Source organism: Pectinophora gossypiella, chromosome 5, assembly GCF_024362695.1.
Source record: "Pectinophora gossypiella chromosome 5, ilPecGoss1.1, whole genome shotgun sequence".
Classification (NCBI taxonomy): domain Eukaryota; kingdom Metazoa; phylum Arthropoda; class Insecta; order Lepidoptera; family Gelechiidae; genus Pectinophora; species Pectinophora gossypiella.
Window position 1 is genome coordinate 9763015 of NC_065408.1, and position 26614 is coordinate 9789628.

The window sequence follows — 26614 nt, forward strand, 5'->3', positions numbered from 1 at the left end:
AATAAGTAAGGAATGCTGTTGTTTATTTATAACGATTTCATAGCTTAGATGTTAAAATTTCACAAGAATAGAGAAGCGCCTGAAAAATAATATTAGCAATATCTCACTTGAAATGTTGCGTAAAGTCAGTTTGTCATTTTAGATACTCGTTTGTATTAAATACAAAATTTATGAGTTAACTTCTTTGTTTTAAACTGAGTCAACTGCAGTAGTGTCAACATTCCTCTCGTCACAAGGTTTCATGTAGAGCGCGGGCCGCGGACGAGCAGACAGTTGATGGTAGATGGTGGCATGACGTGCGGGCAGGAGTGAGGGGCGAGTGACCGGTGGCGGGCACGGGCACTCAGTCGCGGCTCGTTCACCGCCCGCGCGCTATGTCGCCCGCTGCCCCGTCGGCTCGCAATGCGCTACCTTCAACTACTGAACACCGCATAATCTTATCCAACATCGCCATTGGGCGATAACTTATCATGTGCTATTATGACGCAGCCTTACATTTTAAAATTCTCGCGTGATAAGAGACTCTGTGGTGATTAAAATTTTACTGTGAACGGGTGTAGAATGTGCGCGCATTGACGTTCTCGCTGAAGAAAAACTTGTTACCGTTATTTAGTGCTCTCCGATAGCGATGTCGTTGTTTAAGAAGAAGGCTCCGAAGTACTCGGCCCCGCCGGTGCCGCCGCCTCCGGTCGAGGACGTGCACCACCAGAGCAACGGTGTGGACAACAACAACGGCTCGCAGAAGTCGCAGCTGGTGTTCCACTGCCAGCAGGCGCACGGCAGCCCGCTTGGACTCATCTCCGGATTCTCCAACGTCAAGGAACTCTACCAGAAGATCGCAGAATGCTACGATTTTCCACCCGACGATGTAAGTACATCCAGTTCTTTTGTAATTAAGTAGAAGTAGGTATCTGAAAACTCGCTCGTCAGGGTCCCGTTTGATACATTCTAAGTCGCATTAGGTACTAACTTGCAACTGCTCAGGTTGTTGATTCACTTCAACATGCCGAGTCTGTCCTGTTTATCTACAGTCTGTCTAATAGATTTTTTATGTCATCTGTTTTATCGTATGTACCTACATAATTATGCATCCTTGATAGCAGTTTAGTTACCCGCATTATCTCCATTTATTTAATCTGAACTTAAGCCTTCCTATCTACACATTACATCTAATTACTTACACACAAGTTATTAAATGAATAAGTAGTTTCATAAAACTAAAGGACGTAAAGGAAAATACTTAGTTAAATCATTATTACGTCATCGCTCGAATCATCATTAGGTGGGTAGGTATATTTACCTCTGTGTAAGCAGAACGAAAACTTTGAGACTTACACATGTGTTGTTTAGGTATTCATAAACGTCATCTGATCAGCTCATCACATCAATCAAATTATACCCATAATAGAATTCACGTATAGGTAATTAATTAGGTACCACTACTTTTCCACTTCTGCTGTAGGTAGTCGTGTGAGCCGTGGTAGCTCAGTTGGAAGAACGCTTGACTCTCATTATGAGTTCGCAGGTTCGAATCTCAGAACGGCTCTAAACCAAAGATTTTAGAATTTGTTTTCGAATTCAAGTTTGAATCATAAATGATTATCACGTGCTGCGGTGAAGGAAAATATCATGCGGAAACCCGGATACCTACCCGAGAAATGCGTTTCGGACGTGTTTGTCTAACCTAACTTGTATTGGGCTGGTATTCCTTTCACAGGTTTGAAGGTCCGACAGGCAGTCGCTTCTGTAAAAACTGGACCTGTCAAATCTTCAGGTTAAGATAATTCTACTGTTGCAAACACAACTTCTAGTTTAATGTCCGTAGACATTGCATTAATAAGCCAGGGCTAATATTATAGTTCATTTATGCCTTGGTTAAACGGTTCAAAATAATAAAATAGTGAAGAATGCTGAGCATACGGGATTACCCGTATCTATGCTCCGGTTTCTCGCTATTTTTACATTTGTTTAATTCACTATCTATGTGTCTATGTACTTGAAACACTTGTGAAAACAAGCAATGATGTGTAGTCGGAAGTAGGGCAAAGTATAGTATTGCCACAGATCACAGAGTACCTAGCGATGGGTACCTACTATATTCCAACTGCGATGCAATAAGGGACTTTCCATTTCCAAGCGACGTTCCCAAAAAAAAAAAACATGGCGCTGTACAGATTTGCCTCCGTTTAACCTTCTAATATCATGGATAACAGACATTAAGCATCATTTGTTTTTGGGTATAGATTATACCCTTGTTATTACACACAGGCACAACACATCTTTACCACCCATTATTATTCTGATCAATGTAAAGAGAAGCAATATAGGTAGCAACATAACTCTATACGTATCAAATTCAAAAATATCTTTATTCAGTAGGTAACATAGTTACACATTGAATCGTCAATTTTTACATAACGAACGTATAATCCGCCTAAAACTACTGCAGTTTCTCACATCTGATCTAAATACCTAACAAGCAACAAATATTGTTATAATATGTCTCTGCAATTACATTATATTTTTGAATAAATATGTACTTACCCCGAGCAATGTGAAAATAGGTATTTAATATTAACACGTTAAAGCTGAACAGCGCCGTCTTTATTTTTTGGGCAATGCAGCCTAGAAAGTCCCTCAATCAACCTTTCTAGTGAGTACATCCATGTATTCTATGAACGTACCCTATCTACCAATAGGTGTACCCAGAAACAGGTTGCAGTGAAACTGTAATGGTGAAATAATAGTATGGGCCTGAGTAATATCTACTTTATTGCGGGGTACCTACACCATTGCGTGCATACATCTTCCTCGTCTTCAATGCAATCCGCGGATAGTCAGCAAAAAAGTCGTTGCATTTCATCGTATAAGGATATCAAAACAAGTTCATATTCATATTCATATTCATTTATTCCTTGTAACAACTTAACATTGTGTTGGAAATTGAAAATAAAAAATAAATAAAAACAAGCTTAAACTACATTACAATCTAAAACAACAGTGGGACTATAACTTACTTACAATATACCTAACAAACTATTACAACAAACACATACAATATCAAAATAATAAAAAAAAAAAAAAATATCTTACACTTTAAACTTACACTAAAAACAATGTCGATGTTGTTTGTATTCCTCAACGCTGTAAAAACAATTCTCCAGCAAAAAGAGTTTAAGATTTTTACTAAATAAATTAGCGTCATCAGTAGTTTTAAATTCTTTTGGGAGGCAATTAAATAATCTGACCGCTTGATACCTTACACTTTGTTCTGCCACTTTGAATTGGGGGGCTATTGCATTCTGTAAGTCCTTTCTTCGTGTCGTCTCTCTTTTTGTTCTTTCTTCAGAACTTTCAAATCTACTCGGCCGCTTTACAAGATCAGTCAATAGGACAAGAATGAACAGACTAGGTACCGTTAAAATTCCAAGGCTGCGAAAGTATTCCTTACATGATATCCACTGAGGAATGCGCACTATTGTTCTTATTGCCCTTTTTTGTAAAATAAACGCTTTGTTTATATTATAACTATAGCTGTTACCCCAAAACTTTATACTATATCTCAGATGTGACTCTACCAAAGCATAATAAACAGTTTTCAGATGTTCCACTTTTAACTCCACTCAGGATCGATTACACTTGTGATGGTCGCATCTTTTTTATAAACCTCTTTCTTTAATATTATATCTACCTAATCTATAATAATAATAATGAATTAGGTAGGTATGGTATAATGCACATAACTAAAGCCTAATGCTAAATACAATGCGCATTGATAATAAAAATACTAATAATAGGTTTTGTTTTCATACATCCATCATTCGTTACGTAGGTTTGTTTAGTACTAAATTCATTAATAGCGGACATCATTAATCTAATCGCCTATCTATCTTTCGATTTACCTACTGATTTCGATAAGTTAAGTAGGTATTTTAAATTATATTCCTTTTTAACAATCATGTAACTCATTATCAGAATACAATTAAATATTCCGTTCCAAGATAACACTCCAAAGAGCCGTAGGGATAATGTTGGTTTGGTTCCTGAATGTTTGATAATGTTATGAACGAAAAAACCCGATATGAATCATTTTTAAGACCGGCCGCCGTGATCCAGTGGCATAGACTAAGGAATAAAATTACCTATAGAACGGCAACTCTCCGCTCCCCACCAGCGGCTGACCTAGGTTTACCTCACTCCCTCGGTCTTACTTTAGTCAGTCTTTTCGAGCTTTGATTTTCCGGGGTGTGCCAGAGGTTGAGCTTTGGACTCACGATCTAGTTCAAATGCACACAGGGTCATATAAAAAAAAAAACACTTTTTGACCCCTGATTTGGTTCGAACATAACAGTCTGAACACCCAATTGTCCGAAAGATCCGTGCTTTGGAAGACACGTTAGCTGTTGTCGGTCCCGTTTACTAGTTACTCACATAAAAGTAAATCTGTAGTGGTTACATGAGCCATATGTCAGGGGCTTTGGAACCTGACGACACCAGGGTTGCTGAGGTTGGTAATTCACCTCACAACCCACACGATACAAGAAGAATTAGAGATTTTTATATTAACAAGTTTACGGCAAATGATTTTACATACATTCACACAATGGGGTGATTAGAATCACATGTAGGTAGGTTAGTCAATTTGTTAAGAAGCTGTAAGATTGGATGTGACGAACCGTGATGGTTCTCCTAGTCCAGCACAGAAGCGCAAGTTGATATGGCCAAAAAATTCTTTTCCGTGGGCCTATGTTCTGGGTTTTGAAACGTAAATGCCTGCTAGGATATTACTAGACACCTACTTATCATACTTACCTGATTATACGCAGTACAGAGTGATTGTAGTCGTAACCAAGGTACAGGTACAGGGTCAAAAATTCTAGAAAAGTAAGCGGTAGGCTTACCTACCTATAGTACTAAGTAGGTAGGTAAATGTTTTAAAATAGGTTATATATAAATTTAAAAATTTTCTACCTATTCTCAACTCCGAACATTATTACCTACGTTTTGGTTATCTATAATGATCATAATTTTTATTTAAATAAAGACGCAGCGTTATGCAACATGAAACGAAACGTAACCATATAGCTACCTATATACCTACGTAAGGTAGTACGGTCTACTCTCGACTTGTGTGACTCCGGACGCATCGCACACAATTAAATAAAACTGCAGACAGAAGTTATATCATATTCATACATATTATAAGTCATTTTGTTACACAGCGATATTCGTTTGATGAAATACCTACACTGGCTGGCCTAATTTCACTGTTCTAGATGAAAACAATGATTCACGTTCACAATATACAGTTTGACGTAATTTCGAACTAATTATGTACCTACCTAGGCACTTTCTCTTAGACTAGTGTTCATCATTAGTGTTTGTAAATCCTTACTTGGAAGTAGGTAAAATATTATTTATTAACTTTTATTAATTACAGGTACTTATGTACCTACCTACAACCTAAATTTAAATCACAGAAAATTACGTAAAAAATATAATAGGGTAAATGGCGTATTGATGGGGCGCAGGTAACTTTTAAGAATTTTATAAAAATGCCAATACGAACTGATAATGAACTTTGTTACGTTCCATTGAAATGTAACAAACAATAGACAGGATAACATTATTTCCAGCAAATAATGTTGCGTATTTACTTTGTTACCTTTCGTATTTGCGATGAAAAACATGTGACTAACGAACGATTTCGTTTTAATGCTAATGGGAGTATCTATACCTATTAGTAGGTAATCTAATATGTACCTAATAAAACCGTTATTTATTAAGATAGGGAGGTGTTAATTACTTCGTCCATCATCATTAATTTCCCAGTTATTCTGTTTTCACGGGATGTGGTTATCTAATCTAAATATTTGAGAGGTCCAGTTTTTTACAGAAGCGACTCTCCAACTAGCGAAGGGAAAACCAGCCCAATACAGGTTAGGTTAGGTCACTTACCTCCGAAACGCTTTTCTAGGGTATGTGGGTTGCTTCACGATGTCTTCCTTCACCGCTGAGCACGTTATAAACATTTGTAGTCCAAATATGAAATGAATTAGGCCCGTGGTGGATTTGAATCCGCGGCTTTTTACACCATGAAAGTCGAGTGTTCTTTTAACTGGGCTTTCACGACTCTACCTACTTTATGCATGTACCTTCCTGTTATAATCTATAAAATACACACAGAAAATCTCTGCAAAGTTCATAGTCTATCAATTACAGTTAGTATATAGATACAAGACGTCACTGACGTAACTGAATGTGTCTGTGGTGTCCGGAAGTAATAAATGTTTCTTTCTTTCTTTTAACTAACCTAAGCTAGACTATCTATGGAAACAATTTCTTCTGAAGTGTTCTGTGACAAATTTCAATATGGGTACAAGTCATACAAACGAAAGTTCATTGTCATCTACTTGATCAATTAGGTAATATTTCAACAGAAATATAGCTATGTAAAACAATCTTGAAGTTTACTTGGACAAAGTATTGTTTTATAATATATAAAAAAAATAATAATAATAAAAAAGTTTATTTAGGTAAAAATCTACGACACACATATACGTACATATCACATATAATATCTGTACAGAGAACATTCTATTATAAACGTGAGTCACATTTCTGCTACCGAAAGTAAACTTAGATTTTATTCTATTCGTGGCCCAAATAGAAGAAACTAAAATTAACAAGGCGAATGCCTGTTACTTCCTACATTCAACATTTCATCGTATCAGCATGATTTATAGAGTTTATTTATACCTTCATAGTTGTGCAATCATGATTTAATATGCATGTAATGTGTGGTCGTTTTTGGATCGTTGATATCTCAAATAATTATAAATTAAATGAAAGAGTAGGAAAGAAGTACGTTTTTATATGGGTTTTGTGGTTAATAGTTATGCTTATGACCAAATCCTGACCTCACATTATATTATTATGACTCAGGTGCTGAACTGTGCCGTCTGCCACGCACTCAAGATCCGTGTTATATACCTACTTAGATACATAATATTCTCCCAACTCCTACGTGAATGCAATATTTAAATCAATATCTAAAGCCACGCTATCGAGAAACCTTATATTTCCAATGTAATGTGACGTTATAATTAAATAACAGCGTGAGAGGAGCCATTGTGGAATTATCAATAATCACAATGACAATGGGTGTCCCTGAGGCGTGGTACTGCCGTAAAGGTCATGGGGAAAATGGCACGGTCGCTGCCTTCCTGATATTTCACGGTTTGTGAAATGCTGGAAGCGAATCATCAACTCAAGGCTTTCTTGACAAAAGTTCATACTGAGCCTCACCTTTTGTTACTTAGCGCCATTCGTATTTCCCAGTTTTACATAAATATGTACGCAAGGTTGTTTCGGAATTGACACTCTAAGTTAGACAGAACTGTAAGTGTGACGAATACAGCTCACATATTTAGTTAATTGCTGTAGCAGTATTTAATGCCACTAAGCTATTTTCTAGCAAAGTAGGAGGTAATTAAGTAGGTAAGTGATTTATTACGTGAGAAATAGAATAGGTCAAGAGGACGGAAGCACCATTAAAATACGGGTGGACTGGGACACTTATTGGCTCTCTGCTGTTTATCGTTCGGGCATTAAAAACATAGTGATATTGTTATGTTGATTTCACGAAGCAAGTTTGTCACTGTGTGCGGAAGCACGCACGGCTGAGCCAGGAAGTGGATCGGCCCAGGGGCGCAGTCTAGCTCGTGTGGTGTGTCCGAAGCAAGTGGCAGACACAGCCGCAGTCATGTGTGTTCTGCTGTGCGTTGTACGACCCAGTATGCGTGGGTCAAGGACCGGACGAGTCGCAACACCGCCATACCACACCATACGCCTATACCTGTCCCTGCCAATGCGCCTACCTGGACCCATCAGTTATGCGTGGAAAAAAATAAACTGATAGGTACCTACATATATTGACCATAAATTCAATTTACTTAGGTACTTAAATGTCTTGGTTGGCAGACTAGCCTTACCTATACCACTTAACGGGTAATAAACTAAGGCTCACAAATGCTCTGAACATGGAACTCTTAAATTATAGATATGGTTTACTAATTATAACGTAAAAAAAATATCTATTGTTAAAACATCTAAGCAATAACCTGTTTGAAAAGTAACGAAGGGGCACGATAAAATTTGCCTTTCTTAACCTAGAAGTGATTTACTGTTAGTTAACCACTTTCCCCGAAGTTATTTTATTGTTATTCTTGAAAAAGCGTCATTTTGTTAAATAATCAATAGTGCTAATAAGCTCATAAATTGAATGAATAATGACGAGTCATTATTACACAACATTTCAATATGTAGATATGTTAAAAACTATTAACAAATAAATTGTATGTCAAGGTAAATAGAGTGACCTAGCACAATGCAGATAAAACAATGAAACGAAACGCATTTGCACCATCTACATAACAAAAAAAATCGACACCACAGTAATAAACTCTCGCGTATACACTCAGAAAGCAAAAAAGAGTCATTACACATTCATGCGATTGTACAGAGTAGTACAGACTTGATAACCAGTAGCCTAGATCATGACATGGTCTGAAAAAGTGTTTGTATTTTGTACAAAATATTTCATTACAAATTCAGGTCGTGCACAGTTGAACTCACTCGTTCGAATCTATTCAGTTATTGCGAGACAAACCAGTCTCTTTTTGTAAGTTCAAACGATGTACCCATTGTGTTGTTGTCGGTACCATTTCACTAAATAAACGCTATAAGCTGCTGTTGCTCTTTATTTGGTAGTTTATTTCAGCCAATCGTCTTTTGTTTTATTATGCTCATTTCCATGGCTTTCCAAATTGTCTCATGCTTGTTCTAAATACTCGTGATAAAATGGGTGGTATTCACTACACTTTGACCTTTCATGTGAAGATTTTTACCGTCGATAGAATTATATTAGTCACTTTTATATGTTAACCATAACATGGTTTCTATTTGTTAAATTCTGTGCTGCTACTGTATTCATTATGCCACATTTAGAACAGAAGTCGATCGACTTAGGCTACCTTAAATATAACTATTTCTGGAAGGAAATATTCGTAAGACACGCGACGCTAGGCGTGGTAATCACATTACATCTATCTAACTAATGAAAACGCATTTGTATGGTTTCAGATTTTGTTTTGCACGCTGAACACCCACAAAGTGGATATGAAAAAGCTTCTTGGTGGACAAATAGGATTAGAAGACTTCATATTTGCACATAGAAAAGGACGTCCAAAGGAAATAGAAATCGTTAAGACAGAGGATGCTCTTGGATTGACAATCACAGACAATGGCGCGGGATATGCGTTCATAAAGAGGATAAAAGAAGGCTCTATAGTTGCGAGAATACCGCACATCGAAGTGAGTATATTCCGTATATATTCACATCATACATTAAACAAATTTCTGACTCAATACATGTTGATCCAATAAGTGTAACGGTTACGTACAATGGAGGAGACTTATTCATTCGCTCGGCCATTCACCTTGTTAAGAAATGAACAGGAAATTAACCATTAGTGAAGTCAGTTGGTTACAATAATTTACTTAAATTTCAGGTCGGTGATCACATCGAGAAACTAGACGGAGAGAACATGGTTGGGAAGAGACATTACGAAGTTGCGAAAATTTTGAAAGAAATTCCCAAAGGGACGACGTTTACAATTCGGCTCGTGGAACCTTTAAAGAGTGGATTTGCAAGTATTGGCCCAAAAACAAGTAGTGCAAGATCCGGTAGAAAACAAAATTACGGCTCAGGAAAAGAAACTTTAAGATTCAAAGCTAACGGTCAAGCAACTATAGAAAATGAGGTAAATACCGTGACCATTATTCATGGTTTTGATTTTGCGAGTTCATGATTAAAGTCAGTGATTCATTACAAAAAAATGCCAAGTCTATTTCGCCTAGTTTGATTACATTATCAATAATTAATCAGATTATTACGTAAGTACTTTACGAATCTGCGAATTGAACATACTGAATCATATTGGGTGAAAATTAACCGCATGAGTGTACTTTAACGTCAACTTTATTAAGTTAAACCACTAACTTTTTTTTAATGCAATAAATATAAATTGGATAAATACAATTTTCGAGATATTTACAGAATAATACTTTTATGGAAGATGCATTTATTTGTTAAGTTGTCTTACGTTTAGTTTTACAATTTGCTCTATAATTGTAATCCATGCCCCAATTTTTTACTTCACTACAAAATGCAGTAAAGAAAGTTCTGGTTAATAATGTTTTTGTCTTTTTATCATTTCCAGCATGACGAGAAATCCAAAGCCGGTATTGAGAAAATCAACAGTCTTCTGGAGTCGTTTATGGGGATCAATGACTCGGAACTGGCGACGCAGATGTGGGACCTCGCTGATGGCAAGACCAATTCGATGCAACTCGCTGACGCCATCGACAATAGCGATCTTCAAGAGTTTGGCTTTACAGACGAATTCATCATCGAACTGTGGGGAGTAATCACTGACGCCAGATCTGGTAGACTGAGCTAGAGACACAAAGCATTTTTTTTATAAATAGCAAGTGCGTAGGTACAGCCACAGTCCTAAAGTCAAAACTTCAATAACAAAAGCGACCTGTAATCGAAAGCTATAGTAGGTGGATCCTTGAACACGTCGATTTCATTACTTTGAATGAAAATAATATCCTAAAACCTTTTGTATTTTTGCAAATATCCAGTTAGAACTTACGTCCTATTTCGCCAACTTAATTTTGCGTTCACGTTAGAGGTTTAGTTATTTGTAAGTCATAACTTACTACTCTGTAAAAGATCAAAAGAAAATGTATTCCACCCGAGAGACAATTTCATCGTAGGTACTCTACAAGTTATATAACCAATACCAATGTTTTATAATTATTGAAACATGATTATGTTTAGATTTTTAATGTTATACAAAACTGTTGAATTCAGTAATCGATTCCATTTTTGTTGTGGGAGTTTAGGCTTTAAATTATCAGGCTAGTAGTATCATAGCAATAATAAGGTGAATATTTTGCCATTCGTTTGTTTTAGTGGTAGTTAAATAGCTGCCAATTGCGATATTTGCTGTTTATGGCGTATAATAAATTGTGTAAGTAATTTTGTCCTCATGAGTATATTTTTGTGTATTCGTAATTTGTGTCTGTATTTTGTTATGGCATGTATAATTATATAGACAGAAGTAAGTAGGTAATTTAGAGTGTCCATAATTTTCCATTGTTTCTTATTAATTTGAATCAAAATGAGAGACTAAAGGCGTTATCTCATTCGTAAATCTGTTTTATTGGTATTAGAATACATATTACGATGTTTTATTGACACTTTAAAATGTGGACATTCAGGAGATAGTCGCCAGTTTCAAAGATATTTCTGGACCTTTAAAAAATTTACGAGATTTATGTGAATTAAAATTAATGAGAAACTACAAACTTCGGAAGAACACTCTTTAGCTGCTGTGTCAAAACAAAACTCAGTAGACAATGCAGAAATATACATCTCGAAGTTAATTTGGAAGCAAAGTAAATGTGATATCGTGAATACAAATATTTTGAAACTTATAGTGCAAAATGCACAAGGTGCTTACAATAGAATATACATTATTTCCTTATTATTATAAAATTGAAATTATTATGCTTAGAATAAATATATCATTATATAATATACATATTATTAAATTACATAATATATATTCTAAAGATGACGGTACAAATATTTGAGATATTGTCAATTACATATTCCTATCAAGTCTTCATTTTAGGTAGGTATGTATTTATTTACTAAGTTATTTTTGCACTAGTTTTCATTTTATAAATATAGTTTATAAAGCTTTTGTTTATAATGTACAGTCATTATTAGAAGCTTATATCACTTTAAATAGGAATTATCTGTTAGGCTATTTAATTTTAAGGAAAATAATTAAATAAAATATTTTCTGTATTAACTTTTGTTTATTTTCTACCTGTAACGTAACGAGGTTTACTTAGGTATTATTAGATTTTATCTGCATCTGCCTTTTGATAGTGTTTTTACACCATAAGAAAGTACATAAATACGAAATAAACAACTAAATAGTTATTATATTATATTAAAATAATCTTACTAAAAGTAAAAGTACTATAATTTATTTTATGTTAATGTTTGCAAAAAAGATACCTATTAATTTATCTGAAATCGTTGCTGGTGAATTGATTACTTATTCAAGGACAAACTGGTTTGTATTGGTATAACAATAAAATAAATACTTGTTAAGACTAGAAACTCGTCGTTTTGATAGAAACTAGAATTTTATTATGTTCATTAGAGTGAGAAAATTAATGCAAATAAATATCATTGATTATGCATTCAAAGAGGAGGATCGGGCCATACGTCTATAAACGTAAATATATATAAGTTCACTTGTCTATAACGTACATTACCTGTGTTAATAGGTAATCATTTACCACCTTACAAATAAAAAATAAACCAGGCGTGAACATGGGTTTAAGTATTTCACAGCCAAGCAAAGTTCAGTCAAATTGTATGATAATTGGATTCAATTTTGCTTGGCTGTCAAATACTTAAACCGACTTTCATTCGTTTATTTTTTATTTGAAAGGTGGTCAATTTCTAGGTAGATATATCTATATGTATAACTAACTAACTAAATACGTAACATTATTATACTTGGGGTTGAAAATTTATAAGGTTTACGTGAGCAGATAATATTTAGTAAGCATACCTAATAGTATTATAATAAAACTTATCTGTGACGTAAATTATAATTGAAGTGATTCTTTTTATCTACCTACTACTACATTTCTGTTATCTTATAGGTAGCCCATGCTCCTCGAATAAATTTAACCGGCTGCCATTAAGGCAGAATCTACAAATACCAACCGGGTGACCTCGGTTCGGTACGCAGTCGTAGAGAAACAAACAACCGATTCGGGCTTCTTCTTATCATTTTATCGTCAGTGTTGCCGATCTGTGGGGAATTCCCCAAACTGCGGGGAAAGCAAAGCTGATTGGGGAATGTGTGGGGAGAGCTTCAATTCGGGGAAAATGCGGGGATTTTAAGTATGAACACAAATACGCGATATTTAACATCAAATTTCTGCTAGTCTTGATTGATTTCCCTGATAGCCTTTTATTCCGTAAGTTGACGTCAGAATAATGGTCAAGTTGCCGTCCAACTACTGCCGTATTTTGACGTCAAGTTTACAGCAGAATCTGGAGAGTAAAATTTGACGGAAACTTGCGGTGAATTTAACGTTAAGTATTATCTATTATCGCCGCCTAGTGGCAGAAATAAAAATCACATGGAATATGTCGCGACCTACCGGCAGAATTTAGCTTTCAAGTAGCTCTACCTAGCGGGAAAAAATACATTTTTTAATTTCTGTAAAAAATAAAAAAATGATGGTATTTGCTCTTCAACGTAACGAAAAATATAATTAGAAAATATAGATATTAAAAAGAACTTTACAGTGAATGTGACACTAGTGATATCTGACATACGTCAGAAATGCATTCTCACAGAGACCGAACTTTACCTACATTTTTGGTTGTTTTATTTCTGTGGGGAATATGTGGGGAATTATCATTTTTCTTTCCCCAAACGTGGGGAATTTCGACAATGCGTTTGGGGATTTTAGCAAATTACTGTCGGCAACACTGTTTATCGTTGTTTCCAACTTCATTTCATTACGTCAGACGCAAGCTGTGCCTCCACTCGTTTTTAGTATTCTCTTTTCTCTTCAGATTGTTTTATTGGTAATTAAAGGAACATTCACCCTAAAATTTTCGGGTAGTGACAGTCAGCTGTTTTTGACGTTTGTTTTGTTTACAAGTGCATGCGCTGAAATGGCAGCTAAGAGTTTAAGAAGTTTTTTCGTGTTAAAAATAAATTCTTTATCCAGTACGACGACTTATTACACTATTGGAAGGGTAAGTATTACATTGTATTTAAGTCGACAGATAGAAAATCAAATAGGTAAGTACGCAGTTACGCCGCGCCGCCCCGGTTGTTTTGGAGAAGTTGTTTTTGATAGGTATTAGATAATTATATTCTGCAAATGTAAGAAATAGAATGACTAGTAATACTTAAGTTTCCTATATTAATGAAATTAGATGTCTATTTACCATATTATTATGGACTTGACAACATGTTTCCAGATAACCTTATCGATTAAAACTGAAGTAACATCGCTGTTTTGTTTTTTTAATTTAGTTATGTAAGTAATTTAATTACTTTATAGAACTTGGAATGACGTACTTATTTAATTAATGACGTGTTGTATCTACTTCTTTATTATTGGCATGAAAATGTTTTCAGCTTGGATAGGGAACTGTAGAGGACGATAGTAATAGCGATAGGCTTGAGAAAAAGGAAAAATAATGTTAACCGCATAGTTAGTTATTCTATTTAGGTACTTAGCTACACATTTTATAACATAACTAAAGTGCCTTTTGTACCTACCTAGGTTGTATCATGTGCAAGCTACAGCACATCCAGTAAAAGAAACAAGATCTACCAAGACTTTAATGAAGCCGTGAAAGATATTAAAGATGGATCTAAACTTTTGGTTGGTGGATTTGGACTGTGTGGTATACCAGAAAACTTGATTCAAGCTCTAAATAAAACAAATGTCAAAGGTCTTACTGTGGTGTCTAATAATGCAGGTGTGTATAAATTAGGTTTGAAGATTGTAAAAAAAGTAAATATTGAACTCTACCTATTTTGAAATTAGTGAAATTAGTATGCAGGATTGGTAGTCTACGGTTATTTATCATCATTTAATTTTGCAAAGAGTTCTATTGTTAGCAAAATTTTCTTTCAGCATCTTTTATTTGTGCCTACAAAACATATTTTAGAAATTCTGAAGTATTTTAGGTGTTGAGAGTTTTGGACTTGGTATTTTACTGAAAAGCAAACAAATAAAGAGGATGATATCTTCATATGTTGGTGAGAATGCTGAGTTTGAGAGACAATTCCTAAGTGGAGAATTAGAGGTAACTATATTATCAATATACTAGCTGACTATATTATCAATATACTAGCTGACAAGTTAAGAGAGACTCTTCGACGGATGTTTGATTATTAATGCTTTTTTTAATGGACTAGGTGGAATTGACCCCACAAGGAACTTTAGCTGAGAGAATCAGGGCGGGCGGTGCTGGTGTGCCTGCATTCTTCACTCCAACTGGCTTTGGTACCCTGATCCATGAAGGTGGATCTCCCATCAAATATGCCAAAGATGGGAAGGTAAGATACTACTGACATAACAGCCTTGATACATTTTAGAAGTCCAACACAGACAATGTAATCCTCAGGTCAATATTTTACAGATTGACATAGCAAGTTCCCCACGAAATGTCCAACAATTCAATGGCAAAGACTACATTATGGAAGAAGCTATTACTGGAGACTTCGCTCTCGTGAAAGCGTGGAAGGCCGACAAATACGGCAATCTAATCTTCAGGAAAAGCGCTCGCAACTTCAACCCAGCCATGTGCAAAGCTGCTAGGATAACCATTGCTGAAGTCGAAGAAATTGTCGATGAGATTGACCCCGATTTTGTTCACGTGCCTTCTATATTCGTGCACAGAGTTATCAAAGGTGATAAGTTTGAAAAGAGAATTGAACGCAGAACGATCACTAAGCCAGCAAACGTGCAGAAAGAGAAGAAAGCATCTGATGCTATGAGGGAGAGAATCATCAGAAGGGCAGCTTTAGAATTTAAAGATGGAATGCATGCTAATCTTGGCATTGGTTAGTAGAATCAATTACTAATTACTAGTTTTTGCTTGAACATGAGAAATGTGAGAGAACATGAGAATTTTTTGTCATGTTTTAGGTATGCCTATGCTGGCCAGTAACTACTTACCGAAGAATGTAAAGGTGCTGTTGCAATCAGAAAACGGTATTTTGGGACTCGGACCTTTCCCAACTGAAGAAGAAGTCGACGCTGATCTGATTAATGCTGGAAAGGAAACTGTCACTGTTCTGCCGGGTGAATGTTTTTCTTACTTTTTATTATCTTTGATATAAGTTAATTTGTATATTGGTGCCTATTCTGGCAGATACAAATTATTTTGACAGCTCTTATATTAGTGCCATCCTTCTCTTACAATAAGTGCAAGAAAGAGATGGAGCTAGTTTTAGTCCTATCAAATTAAGTTAAAAGTTGGTGGTTGCCCGAATCCGCACCAATAATAAGGTAGTATTTCGCCATTGCAGGAGCATCATTCTTTTCATCCGATGACAGTTTCGCAATGATTCGTGGTGGACATATTGATTTGACAATTCTTGGAGCTATGCAGGTTTCCCAATATGGTGACTTGGCAAACTGGATGATTCCTGTAAGTTTGTATTTTTTTTTTATTTAGGTTTAAAATATATCTATTTCCAGTTACCGTCTGCTTAATTATCGCTGTAGGAAACTTCAGTGCGCTCCTGGTGCGACTGGATTCTTTTGCCTATTGGATGTACAATCCAAGAGCAAAAGTGCAGTCACTGAGCCCAGCACATTATTTGTAAACAGTGGTGAAATTATGAACCATAATTTGTCATAGTTATAAAATTTATGTTTTTGTAGGTGTTTTTGGTCTATTACAGAAACGAGATGTAACCAGGAGGTCTTAAGTGCAACCAGTTAATTTATTACTTTGCAAGAAACTGATTGAACTTTTGCACCTTATAGTACCTATGATAGTGATAAAATACCTACCATTCCTATTCATACCTATTTTCTTTTCAGGGTAAAATGGTTAAGGGTATGGGAGGAGCTATGGATCTCGTGTCTGCGCCGAGAACAAAAGTGGTAGTCACAATGGAACACACTGCCAAAAACGGTTCTCACAAAATACTGCCGGAATGCTCGTTGCCACTGACTGGGAAGAACTGTGTCGATATGATTATTACGGAGAAGGTATCGGTACCATCATCATCATCTCCCTAGCATTAACCGTTTTTCACCGGGTCCGCTTACCTAATCTGAAGATTTGACAGGTCCGGTTTTTTACAGAAGCGACTGCTTGTGCCTGTCTGACCTTACAACCCGCGAAGGGCAAACTATATAATGCATTTCTCGGGAATGCGGGTTTCCTCACGACGTTTTCCTTCACCGCTGAGCACGTGATATTCATTTATGATCCAAACATGAATTCGAAAACAAATTAGACAATCATTGGGTTAGGTCTGTGCTGGAAATGAATTATTAATAAATAATTACATTGCCTAGTTAAGAGAGATTGTTCTGATTAAGACAAGATAGAGTTGCATTTCATATTCTGACAGTAACATAATGCGTTCATTGATTAATTGCACAACATAACATAAGCTCACGACTATATTCCAATTGGGGTAGTCAGAGGTACATCCATTGCAAGAAAAATTAAAAGATTATTGGTTAATTGTAAGTCTCGAAATAGTCACAGTCTCCAGGCTAGGTAAAAAAACCCACATAACAAAACAAAAGTCGAATCTTAATCTTCTTTTTCAGTGCGTGTTCGAGGTGGACAAAGAGAAGGGGCTTATCCTGACGGAGCTGGCAGATGGAGTGTCAGTTGAGGACATCTTAGTTAACACTGGCTGCGAATTCCACGTCGCACCAAAAATCAAGAAGATGGGTGATATAACCAACCCAGAAAGTAACTGATTGGGAAAAACCGTTAAGGCTATATTCGAATGGTCTATTTTACTTAAAAATTAAGTTTATAATATATACGTCCGAATTTATTTTTATATAAAAAAATATTAAAATAATTAAAGTAATTAAACCTATCTATACTGGTAATTATGTACCTACTTAAATTAAAATGTGGTACTGAAATGAAAATATATGTTACAAAGTTATACTCGTTACTTTATCTGCGTGTTTTCTTTTAATTGTAACCTAAGTTAATCTTAAGAAGATTATACAGTTTACATATTATCCTAGGTTTAAGAATTTTTTTGAGCTTATCACTGTCATACAAAGAGCAACACGTGAAAGTAGTAGACATACGCAGGCGTTCCCCTCAGCAGGTATTAATAAACTAATCTCAGCTTTAAGACTGTCCTCAATATCATGTCAATGTGACAGTTCTTATATAAAAATAGGGACTTGAGCAGGATCTTGAGGGCAGTCTCAGCTGAAATTAGTTTATTAATACCATATGTCCTCGGGACAGGTAGTTCTATAAAAACCGTGTTACTCTATGCTGCTTTAGTTTTTTTTTTTTTTGTTTTGGTTTTCCCCGAAGGGTAAGGCAAAGGGAACTATGCCCATACAGCCATGTCTTACGTATTTTTTTTTCTTGATGATTAATGAAATGATGAAAGGTGATGATGATGAAACCTAAGCCCCCACCCTCGGAGTAGACTCCTACTCCGAACCCCAAACGAATTAACTCAAAAGTCCGTATAAACTTTTGAGTTATGAAGCGGCTTCCTGACACGAAGCGAAAATAGGCAGATACACTTCGTTTATTGAATACTCCAATATAATAACACTCGCGAATATCTTCCGACTAACTTAATGCGATCATTAACCACAAAACACCACTTCGTATTAATTATTTAGATTACTCAATGAAGAAAGCAACTGTCCCGTTCCCGTTTCCCGCCAAAAAGCTCCCATAGCTTTAGTATTCACATTTATAAACTTTATGCACATGTATACAAATCTCATTCTTATTTATCATAATAAATAGAAGTTCGTAGTTCTGTCATAATATTAATCAAGTGAGTTTTGTGTGTTATACTATTGTTTTGATATTTTCATTACTGTTTACGATGTCGAATAGTTCAGGACCCAACCACCCGTTCGTGGTGTGGGGTGCATGTTTCTTATGGGTAACGTCTATGTTTGCCATAACCTGGTCATTACTGTTATTCTTCTGTGAGTATATACAACTGGATAATTTAATACATTCTGAACGCTTTGTCTTAAGCCCAATGCCGTCGCAATCCCAATACAAACAATCCCAATGCGTGATACCGGCAACCTTGCGGGACGTATTTGGTTTAGACTCATTGTAGGTTTGCCTCATGGCATTAACTATTTGGCCGGACAAGGCTCTCACCCCTTGCGGGACGGGAGGCGGGAGTTTATATGAAACTGTCAACCGCAACGCTGATTTCTTTGCGAACGGCTGCCTACAACATTCTCGCCTCAGAACAATACAATACAAAAACTCTTTATTGCACTTAAATCATATTATTAAAAATAATTAGGTATTATAACAACAGAACGCTCCTGATATTTCTCAATTCGTTTTTTTTCGGTACAACAGCAACACGCGAAAGTAGTCGTTACAGTGCATTTTTTTATCGCTATTTTACGTACCTTTTGTAATTAGGTAATAAGGCTTAGCAATATAAGAAATGAAGTGTTTCATCACGTTACATATTTGCGACAACACACACACACTCACAGACACATACACACGCACACACAGACAGAGGCGAACAGTCCATATAACCCGATTTTCATTGGCTTCCCTTTATTCATTAATCAATGCATACATAATACGTTGTACGATTAAAAGTACATCTTATCTTATCTTATTTATACTTATGTGCTTTACTCGTATAGCGTCTTTATTTTGACCATTTGAAAGAGGAACAATAATAGATCCCACATAGCTCGTGTTCTTGAGGAATTACGACTTCAGGTACTATTAGAAATAAAATGTAGAATCGGAGTAAAAAATCAAGGTCTATTTCAGTGAGATGTGAAAGTACAAGTGAAAGGGGTTGCGGGGAGAGGAACAAAATCAACTTAGCGCCTACTAAATTAAAATAGCAATCCGTCTTCATCCTGTCGGGATTAATAAATATTATATGTAAAGGCGTCGATCCCCAACAGCTCGTATTACCTACATAAATTACGATAAGGAGATGAATTTCTCCAACCGCCAACTATCTAACTTATCTGCAACGGCTGGAACGTGATATCGATGTTTACATTAACACGATACAGCCATCATTATTTTTATTTTTTAAACTATTGTCATAGGAGGTATTTGTTGGAAGAAGAATATACGTACATGTTGTGCCGACCACATTTAGAGTGATAAGGGCAGGAGGATGATATGTTTGTTATAGAAGGAAGCCTAGTGCTATGAAGATTCTTGTTGGGTCACCATCATAGGCCTTTACATCTCCATCAGATGATTTATACAGCGTTTTTGTGGCAACGTCTTGAATGGCTGAAAAGTCCAATACGGGAACGGCAATAGCGTCCGCAAGACTGTCATTTCAGCTGAGGGTCGTTAGATGGTGTGGATAGTTAAGCGAACCTCTCATTTTTTTTGTTAGGTACATACCACGTATCAAACGGCAACAAAAATATCGAATGCGAAAAGGGGTTGCTATAATCGTAATAGATATTAGTTACTTGCCCGCTTCGATTTCCCAATATTTATCAGATCAAAATACTTTCCTAAAGAAACTTACTTGGTAAGAAATGATAGTAAAACCAAATTGCTTAGGGAAGTAAGACAAATATAGATAACTATAGAAAGAAAGAAAGAATCTATTATTTTAGGACACCACAGACACGAATTACTTACAGATAACATCACATCACAAGACAAAGAGCACACACATTAAAATACATACGTAAAACTAAGGCTAAGATATGGGTAAGTATAAAAACATAATGGCCCCGATTCCTGCAAACACCGCCTAATTTTATTTTAAGTTATATCCGTCATTTTCATATCCGTCGAAAAGGAAAGGGACGGATGATTCACAGCTCTTAATTTTAGGAAGAATGAGTAAATGAATGTGTCGGGTTATTGACTGACGTAAAATTTTTAGACGGTTGGTTTAGATTTGTGCTTAAAATTGACGTGTGTTCCATAAATTTTATGCTTGTCAATTACCCGTCCCTTTCCTTTTCGGCGGATAAGAAAATGACAGATATAACTTAAAATAAAATTAGATGGTATTTACAGGAATTAGCACCATTAAGTATATTAAAAAAACTCAAACTTATACCTAAATTAAATGTGATGACTATAATGCATTTCGCTCTCTGATTCTTTAGATAGAAAAGATAAGTATGCGAATTGTTGTCTATAGATGGCAATTTCATTCATGGCAAGTCTTGTGATGACACGGCAAGGAGCTATGTACTGATTAAATTTAAAGAAATTAATATTTTAACTTTGGCATCACAATATATCTTTGAAAACTTAATATATGTAAAAAAACATATAGGATTATTTGCAAAAAATAGCGATCGGCACATTGTTAATACCAGGAATAAAAATAAACTTGCTTTACAAGTCAGTCGATTACATAAGATTACTAAATCTTTTAAGGGGCAATGTATACGTTTTTACAATAAGATTCCCATTGACATTCAGAATTTGCCTTTCAACTGTTTTAAGACAGTAGTTAAACAAAAACTTTACAAAAAAGGTTATTATAAAGTTAGTGATTATTTAGAAGATATGAATGCATGGGATTAACTGTCTGAGAACTGATATTAGGCAGCTAAATTACTCAATTGTATACCAATATTTTATGTTTTATGTTTATTTTTATTTTTTTTAAAGAACGTCTAGGGCCCTGTGCCGAGGTTTTTCTTGCAGCTTCTTTTCCCCGGCTATACAGGTTGTGAGAAGCTGCAGTAGTTTTAGGCGGATGAGACGTTCGTTATGTAAAATTGACGATTCAAAGTGTAACTATGTTACCTACTGAATAAAGATATTTTTGAATTTGAATTTGAATTTGAATTTGATTAGTCATATATTTTGCAGGTGTCGGTGACATACTGTTCCTGACTGGCACGGACATGGTGAACGCATTCGTCTTGCTGTCAGGGCTCGTCATGCTTCCTACAAACTTGCACATGCTGTGTTCTATTGCCCAGAACAAGAATATCAGGTTCAGTTTTATCAAACCACATTATTATGTAGTGTCGTGAATTTCCGGTAGTAGCGATGTTAATGTTGTTCAATATTAATAGCTTGTTGATCTTGTAGCCTGACTAAGAGCTGAACAAAGAAAATACCGAACAACGGGAGTGAATGTAATAATAATGTTACTAGTAGGCACATTCCGGGCACTTCATACAAAACACTTCACATTTACACAGACACTACACCACACATTGACGTTATCGTACACGTGCATCTGCGTGTGTGACGTCTGACACCCATACGTTTGAAGACTAAAAGTAAGACCGAGGGGCGGGGGGAGGGGGAGTTTAATCTAGTTCAGCCGCTGGTAGGGAGCGGAGAGTTGCTGGTCTATACATAGTATTATACCTTAGTCTATGTCGTAACTAGTCGTAAGTAAGCACACCTTCTGTCGTGTGAGACGTGGGATGTGAGGCAGATGACCGAGAACGACATCGCTAACCTTGGTGTTAGGTTGATCATTGATCCGCCAGAGGCCCCAGAGATGTAACGACTACGAACATACTTACGAACTCAAGAATCGAAATGAATACGGAACATACTCCGATTTTATTACTTTACTTCTATCGTGTGGGTTATGAGGTGCAATACCAACCTCATCAACCCTGATGTCAGGGTTACCTATTATTGTGCCAGCCCTGACTATCAGTAAGTATCAGCTACCGGGACCAACGGCTTAACATGCCTTCCGAAGCACTGATCGTGTTATTTTTGGACATTCCGGGTGATCAGCCTGCAATGTCCTAATCAAACAAGGGTTCACAAAGTGATATTTCCCCACTGGGATTGGAACCCGGGACCTCTGGACCGTGAACCTAACATTCAACAACTGGTCCATCTCAATTTCTTTACACGAGTTTTTATTCCTTTTATTTGTTCTTATTTGCAGCCACAAGTCGACAGTAGCCTGTTGTCCCCTCTGGCTGTGTATTCTCTGGATTATTATAGTCAATCTCATTGGGGCCGCTATGTGCGTTGCAAGAATAAACAACTGCAAAGTGTTAGTTGATAAACAAATAGCGGAAGGCATGAAGCATTATAGAACTGGTTCTAAATACAAACGTTTTATTGATAACTTGCAATGGACACTGAAGTGTTGCGGGGTAATATTTACTTACTTTTTATGATATAATTTATGATTGGTGTTTTTGTACCATGCCGTACCTACTGTAGCATTTAAGAGAAAGTTAGACAAGATGATAACATAAGCTCAGACTATATCTCAATTGAGGTAGACAGAGGTACACTCGTCGCAAGATGAACTATAAGTATCTACTCATAGCTCACCGAGCTTTCTGTTAGACCAATTTGATAGGTAATGGCACCTATAACTCCTTACAAGTCCTGAAAGTATCGCACGAACTGATCCCTGTTTTCGCATTACTTCGATTCTTATCTGTACCGAGTCCGTCAAATGACGCACAGTGGATCGGTTTTGAAAAAAAGGAACTTTTGATTTTTTTGTCAAAATGTCATAATTTTGTTATGCCAATAGGACGGACCAATGGCTTAACGTGGCTTCCTAAACACGGATCACCTTATTTTCGGACAAACGGGTGATCAGAGAAGGTGCAGGTCGTGTCGTAGGTATAGGGAGGTGAAGGTTTTGGCGGGAAGAAGAGAGGAATGGCTATTACTCCACCGACAAGAGCGCAGCTCTTAAATTGAGAGAGAGAGAGGGGTGATCAGCCTGAAATGTCCTAAGCAAACCAGCCCTCAAAGTCATTTTTGTAATATGTCCCAATCGGGATTCGAACCGAGGATGATGGAGGGCATTAATAAATCTCACTGACTGGACATAAGTATCCTGATGACCAATGTCAGTTGCTTATATTATTTTCAGTTGAACTCTTACAAGGATTGGTTCACGCGTGATTGGTACGACAAGATCCGCGACTATGAATTTGAACCCTCTTCAACACGTAAACGAATGGCGAATACAAAAGCGGTACCGTCAATTACTGATAGTGTTCCGTTGAGGTACCTAAAATAAACATTGAAATCTGTGTTATCTAGTAGATAAGTGTGATAAAAGCACGTAAATTGATGTAAAGGCAGAATTGTTTTAGATTGATACTTTTGTGTGGTGTGCATGGCAACAGGATTTGAGACATTTTGATGAATTTTTACAGGACTACCTATTAGATAAATTTTCCATTCCATTAATCTTCGACATACACGAACTAATTATGAGAAAATAACTTGCAGCCACTATTAATACGAATTCCTGGGTATAAGTAACTGTTAGCCTATTTTGCACAAAAATAGTATGGATTGAACACAATTCCTAAGTCAGTTTTACGACATACGGGAAAACAAGCAGCTAACGCCATCCTATTTTTTTATTCACTCTCAGTTCAGTATACTTCTAAGAAACGCACATCTTTTATGGTGCACTTAATCACGTAATTTCTTTGAAATCTGCCGGGTCTGTAGGTATATGACAACTGCGCCGCGAATTATATTGAGCGCTTCGACCAATAAACGATACGAAGGCTATCTACGTAGATGGATGTCAAATGGCTATTCGTCGAATCGAATGCCTTGATATACATCGCGCCGCGCGTGGCTCGGTTGCCGTGCAGAGCCTAGTGCTTATCATTTCCTTTAGTATGCAAACTTAATATAGGGAAGATTAAAAAGTAGTTCACAAGTGAATTAACTAGAAAATCAGAATTTGAGCTGCATGATCCATTTTTTTCTAATGATTCATTCTTTCATTACAAATAGTTGCTGTAAAAGTGGATCCTGCATATCCAACTATCTGTTGGAGCTGGGCACATACTCCATAAACACGAGTGGGTGCAGCCGGCGGATGAACAACATTATCAGGATATCGATGTGTGTCCATCTTGCTGTGTTCATGCTGGTCGTTATCGTAGAGGTGGGTATACTGCTTTAATTAAGTTCTTTTAAAAGGATACATTGCACCTCGTACAAGTACATACAGGTAGCCATACAAGTAGGTAGGTATGGGTGTTAGTGACACCGTAACGAATACTGAGGGGATTTAGATCATGATTCTGAGTAACAAGTGGAATTTCCTGTCGGAAAATTCATAACAACTTTAGCGATTTTTTTAAATTATTTTCAGTTCCGTTCCACGGAAAATTGCATTTGATATAAACTCATGATCATGGTCTCACCCTCAAAGTTTACTAACTCCCTGTAAGTACGATCAGTACTATGGTATACTTAGTAAGTCACAGTGGTCCTGTGGTTCAAGCGGGGAGCGCCGGTTCGAACTCCGGCCATTATACTTAATGGTCGACCATTATACTTAATGGTCGAGGCAACTGTGTTAGTGGAAACGGTATTTAAGATACATTATTAACTCATTGGTGCAAGTCCGGACCGGAGTTCGAACCGGCGCTCCCCGCTTGAACCACAGGACCACTGTGACTTACTAAGTATACCATAGTACTTACAGGGAGTTAGTAATATATAGAATATAGTAATATTCACTATATTCATTCACCACCTACCACGTTAGTTTAACAGAAAGCTCGGTGAGTCGTGGGTGCTTAGTTCATCTTTCGATGGATGTACTTCTAACTACCCCAATTGGAATGTGGTCGTGAGCTTATGTTGGTAGGATCAGTGACCTAACATAAGTTAACCCCCTGTTATGCTTATCTTACCTAATCTATACTTAATTAATGCACTCATATATCTACTACAATACAAAATCATTTTTGGATATAGAACCCAACAATTGTGTCAATTAATAATGGGACATAGGTACAATCAGCCACGAACAATCAGCCTTATTGTCAAATGAAAATGTATACTACCTTAGGAAATAAGTTGTGCCTCCATCTCTCTGCCTCAAAGAGTAGTTATATCTACCTATACAGCCATGATATTTGCATTTGTTTTGTTAGGTCATGATATTAAGATTGATTATGAAGAAGCAATGCAATACCGAACATAGTGGAAAAAGGAAAGGAGATTATAACGTGAGACATATAATGGGCGTGAAAGATAATTTCCATGCATCCAGCGAATCTTACGTTATCCATCCAGAAGACAGCGACGTGTCTTCGAGACAGTATCATGATGAAGTAAATAAAAATAATATTAACTGCTTACATTATATATTTTTCATTGATTACTTTTATTTTACATGAAAATAAATAAAATATTACTTTTCAGGTGCCGCAAATATGTCCATCTTCACCTTAAGTATTACAAGAGTTACAAATAGTACCTACCTATGATATAATGTGCTTATAGGTACCTAACTTAATGTTTTCCTAGGTTAAATGTTTATGTAGTTTAATGTGGTTAATTATTTTAAACATGTTTAATATAGTTTTTGAGTAAATGAATATACATTGCATTCCTTTATAATACTTAAATATAAACTTAACAGAAAAAATGAACTAGTTCAAAATTGATATAAGTTTCTCTTTCTATACATTTGGGACATCCCTATTGTCTCAATATGGGTTCTATGCAAAATCATAAAATTACAGAAAAAAAAGTGATCGACCATAGACATTTTTTTTGTTTTGGTTTTCCCCGAAGTAAGGCAAAGGGAACTTTGCCCATACAGCCATGTCTTACGTATTTTTTTTCTTGATGATTAATGAAATGATGAAAGGTGATGATGATGAAACCTAAGCCCCCACCCTCGGAGTAGACTCCTACTCCAAACCCCAAACGAATTAACTCAAAAGTCCGCATAAACTTTCGAGTTATGAA

General features: G+C 36.2%; 3 protein-coding genes across 3 annotated transcripts; all 3 read left to right on the top strand.

The window, feature by feature from the left end:
- The first annotated feature begins 165 nt into the window (after positions 1 to 165).
- On the top strand, positions 166 to 11951 carry LOC126366898 (PDZ domain-containing protein GIPC3). The gene is made up of 4 exons (XM_050010241.1): positions 166 to 868; positions 9145 to 9375; positions 9573 to 9824; positions 10284 to 11951. The coding sequence occupies exons 1-4, from the start codon at positions 629 to 631 to the stop codon at positions 10521 to 10523; spliced, it is 963 nt and encodes a 320-aa protein (XP_049866198.1). The 5' UTR covers positions 166 to 628; the 3' UTR covers positions 10524 to 11951.
- Positions 11952 to 13669: 1718 nt separating this feature from the next.
- Positions 13670 to 17860, top strand: LOC126367158 (succinyl-CoA:3-ketoacid coenzyme A transferase 1, mitochondrial). The gene is made up of 9 exons (XM_050010569.1): positions 13670 to 13936; positions 14473 to 14671; positions 14883 to 15001; positions 15114 to 15254; positions 15338 to 15761; positions 15847 to 16002; positions 16230 to 16351; positions 16750 to 16920; positions 17494 to 17860. The coding sequence occupies exons 1-9, from the start codon at positions 13853 to 13855 to the stop codon at positions 17647 to 17649; spliced, it is 1572 nt and encodes a 523-aa protein (XP_049866526.1). The 5' UTR covers positions 13670 to 13852; the 3' UTR covers positions 17650 to 17860.
- A 2548-nt stretch (positions 17861 to 20408) lies between these two features.
- On the top strand, positions 20409 to 26232 carry LOC126367181 (peripherin-2-like). The gene is made up of 7 exons (XM_050010602.1): positions 20409 to 20620; positions 21746 to 21872; positions 22797 to 23010; positions 23751 to 23887; positions 24638 to 24791; positions 25792 to 25971; positions 26063 to 26232. Exons 1-7 carry the CDS (start codon positions 20617 to 20619, stop codon positions 26090 to 26092), a joined length of 846 nt encoding a protein of 281 aa, XP_049866559.1. The 5' UTR covers positions 20409 to 20616; the 3' UTR covers positions 26093 to 26232.
- The last annotated feature ends 382 nt before the right edge of the window (positions 26233 to 26614 follow it).

What these genes read in the sequence shown, in the direction of transcription:
- LOC126367181 (XM_050010602.1), top strand. An exon ending in TGCTGGTCGTTATCGTAGAG is followed by an intron (nt 24,792 to 25,791) that starts GTGGGTATACTG and finishes TTGTTTTGTTAG; the next exon opens with GTCATGATATTAAGATTGAT. An exon ending in CGAGACAGTATCATGATGAA is followed by an intron (nt 25,972 to 26,062) that starts GTAAATAAAAAT and finishes ATTACTTTTCAG; the next exon opens with GTGCCGCAAATATGTCCATC.
- LOC126366898 (XM_050010241.1), top strand. Translation starts at nt 629, where the DNA reads ATGTCGTTGTTTAAGAAGAAGGCTCCGAAGTACTCGGCCCCGCCGGTG. An exon ending in ACGATTTTCCACCCGACGAT is followed by an intron (nt 869 to 9,144) that starts GTAAGTACATCC and finishes GTATGGTTTCAG; the next exon opens with ATTTTGTTTTGCACGCTGAA. An exon ending in CGAGAATACCGCACATCGAA is followed by an intron (nt 9,376 to 9,572) that starts GTGAGTATATTC and finishes CTTAAATTTCAG; the next exon opens with GTCGGTGATCACATCGAGAA.
- LOC126367158 (XM_050010569.1), top strand. Translation starts at nt 13,853, where the DNA reads ATGGCAGCTAAGAGTTTAAGAAGTTTTTTCGTGTTAAAAATAAATTCT. An exon ending in TGTGGTGTCTAATAATGCAG is followed by an intron (nt 14,672 to 14,882) that starts GTGTGTATAAAT and finishes GAAGTATTTTAG; the next exon opens with GTGTTGAGAGTTTTGGACTT. An exon ending in TCCTAAGTGGAGAATTAGAG is followed by an intron (nt 15,002 to 15,113) that starts GTAACTATATTA and finishes TTAATGGACTAG; the next exon opens with GTGGAATTGACCCCACAAGG.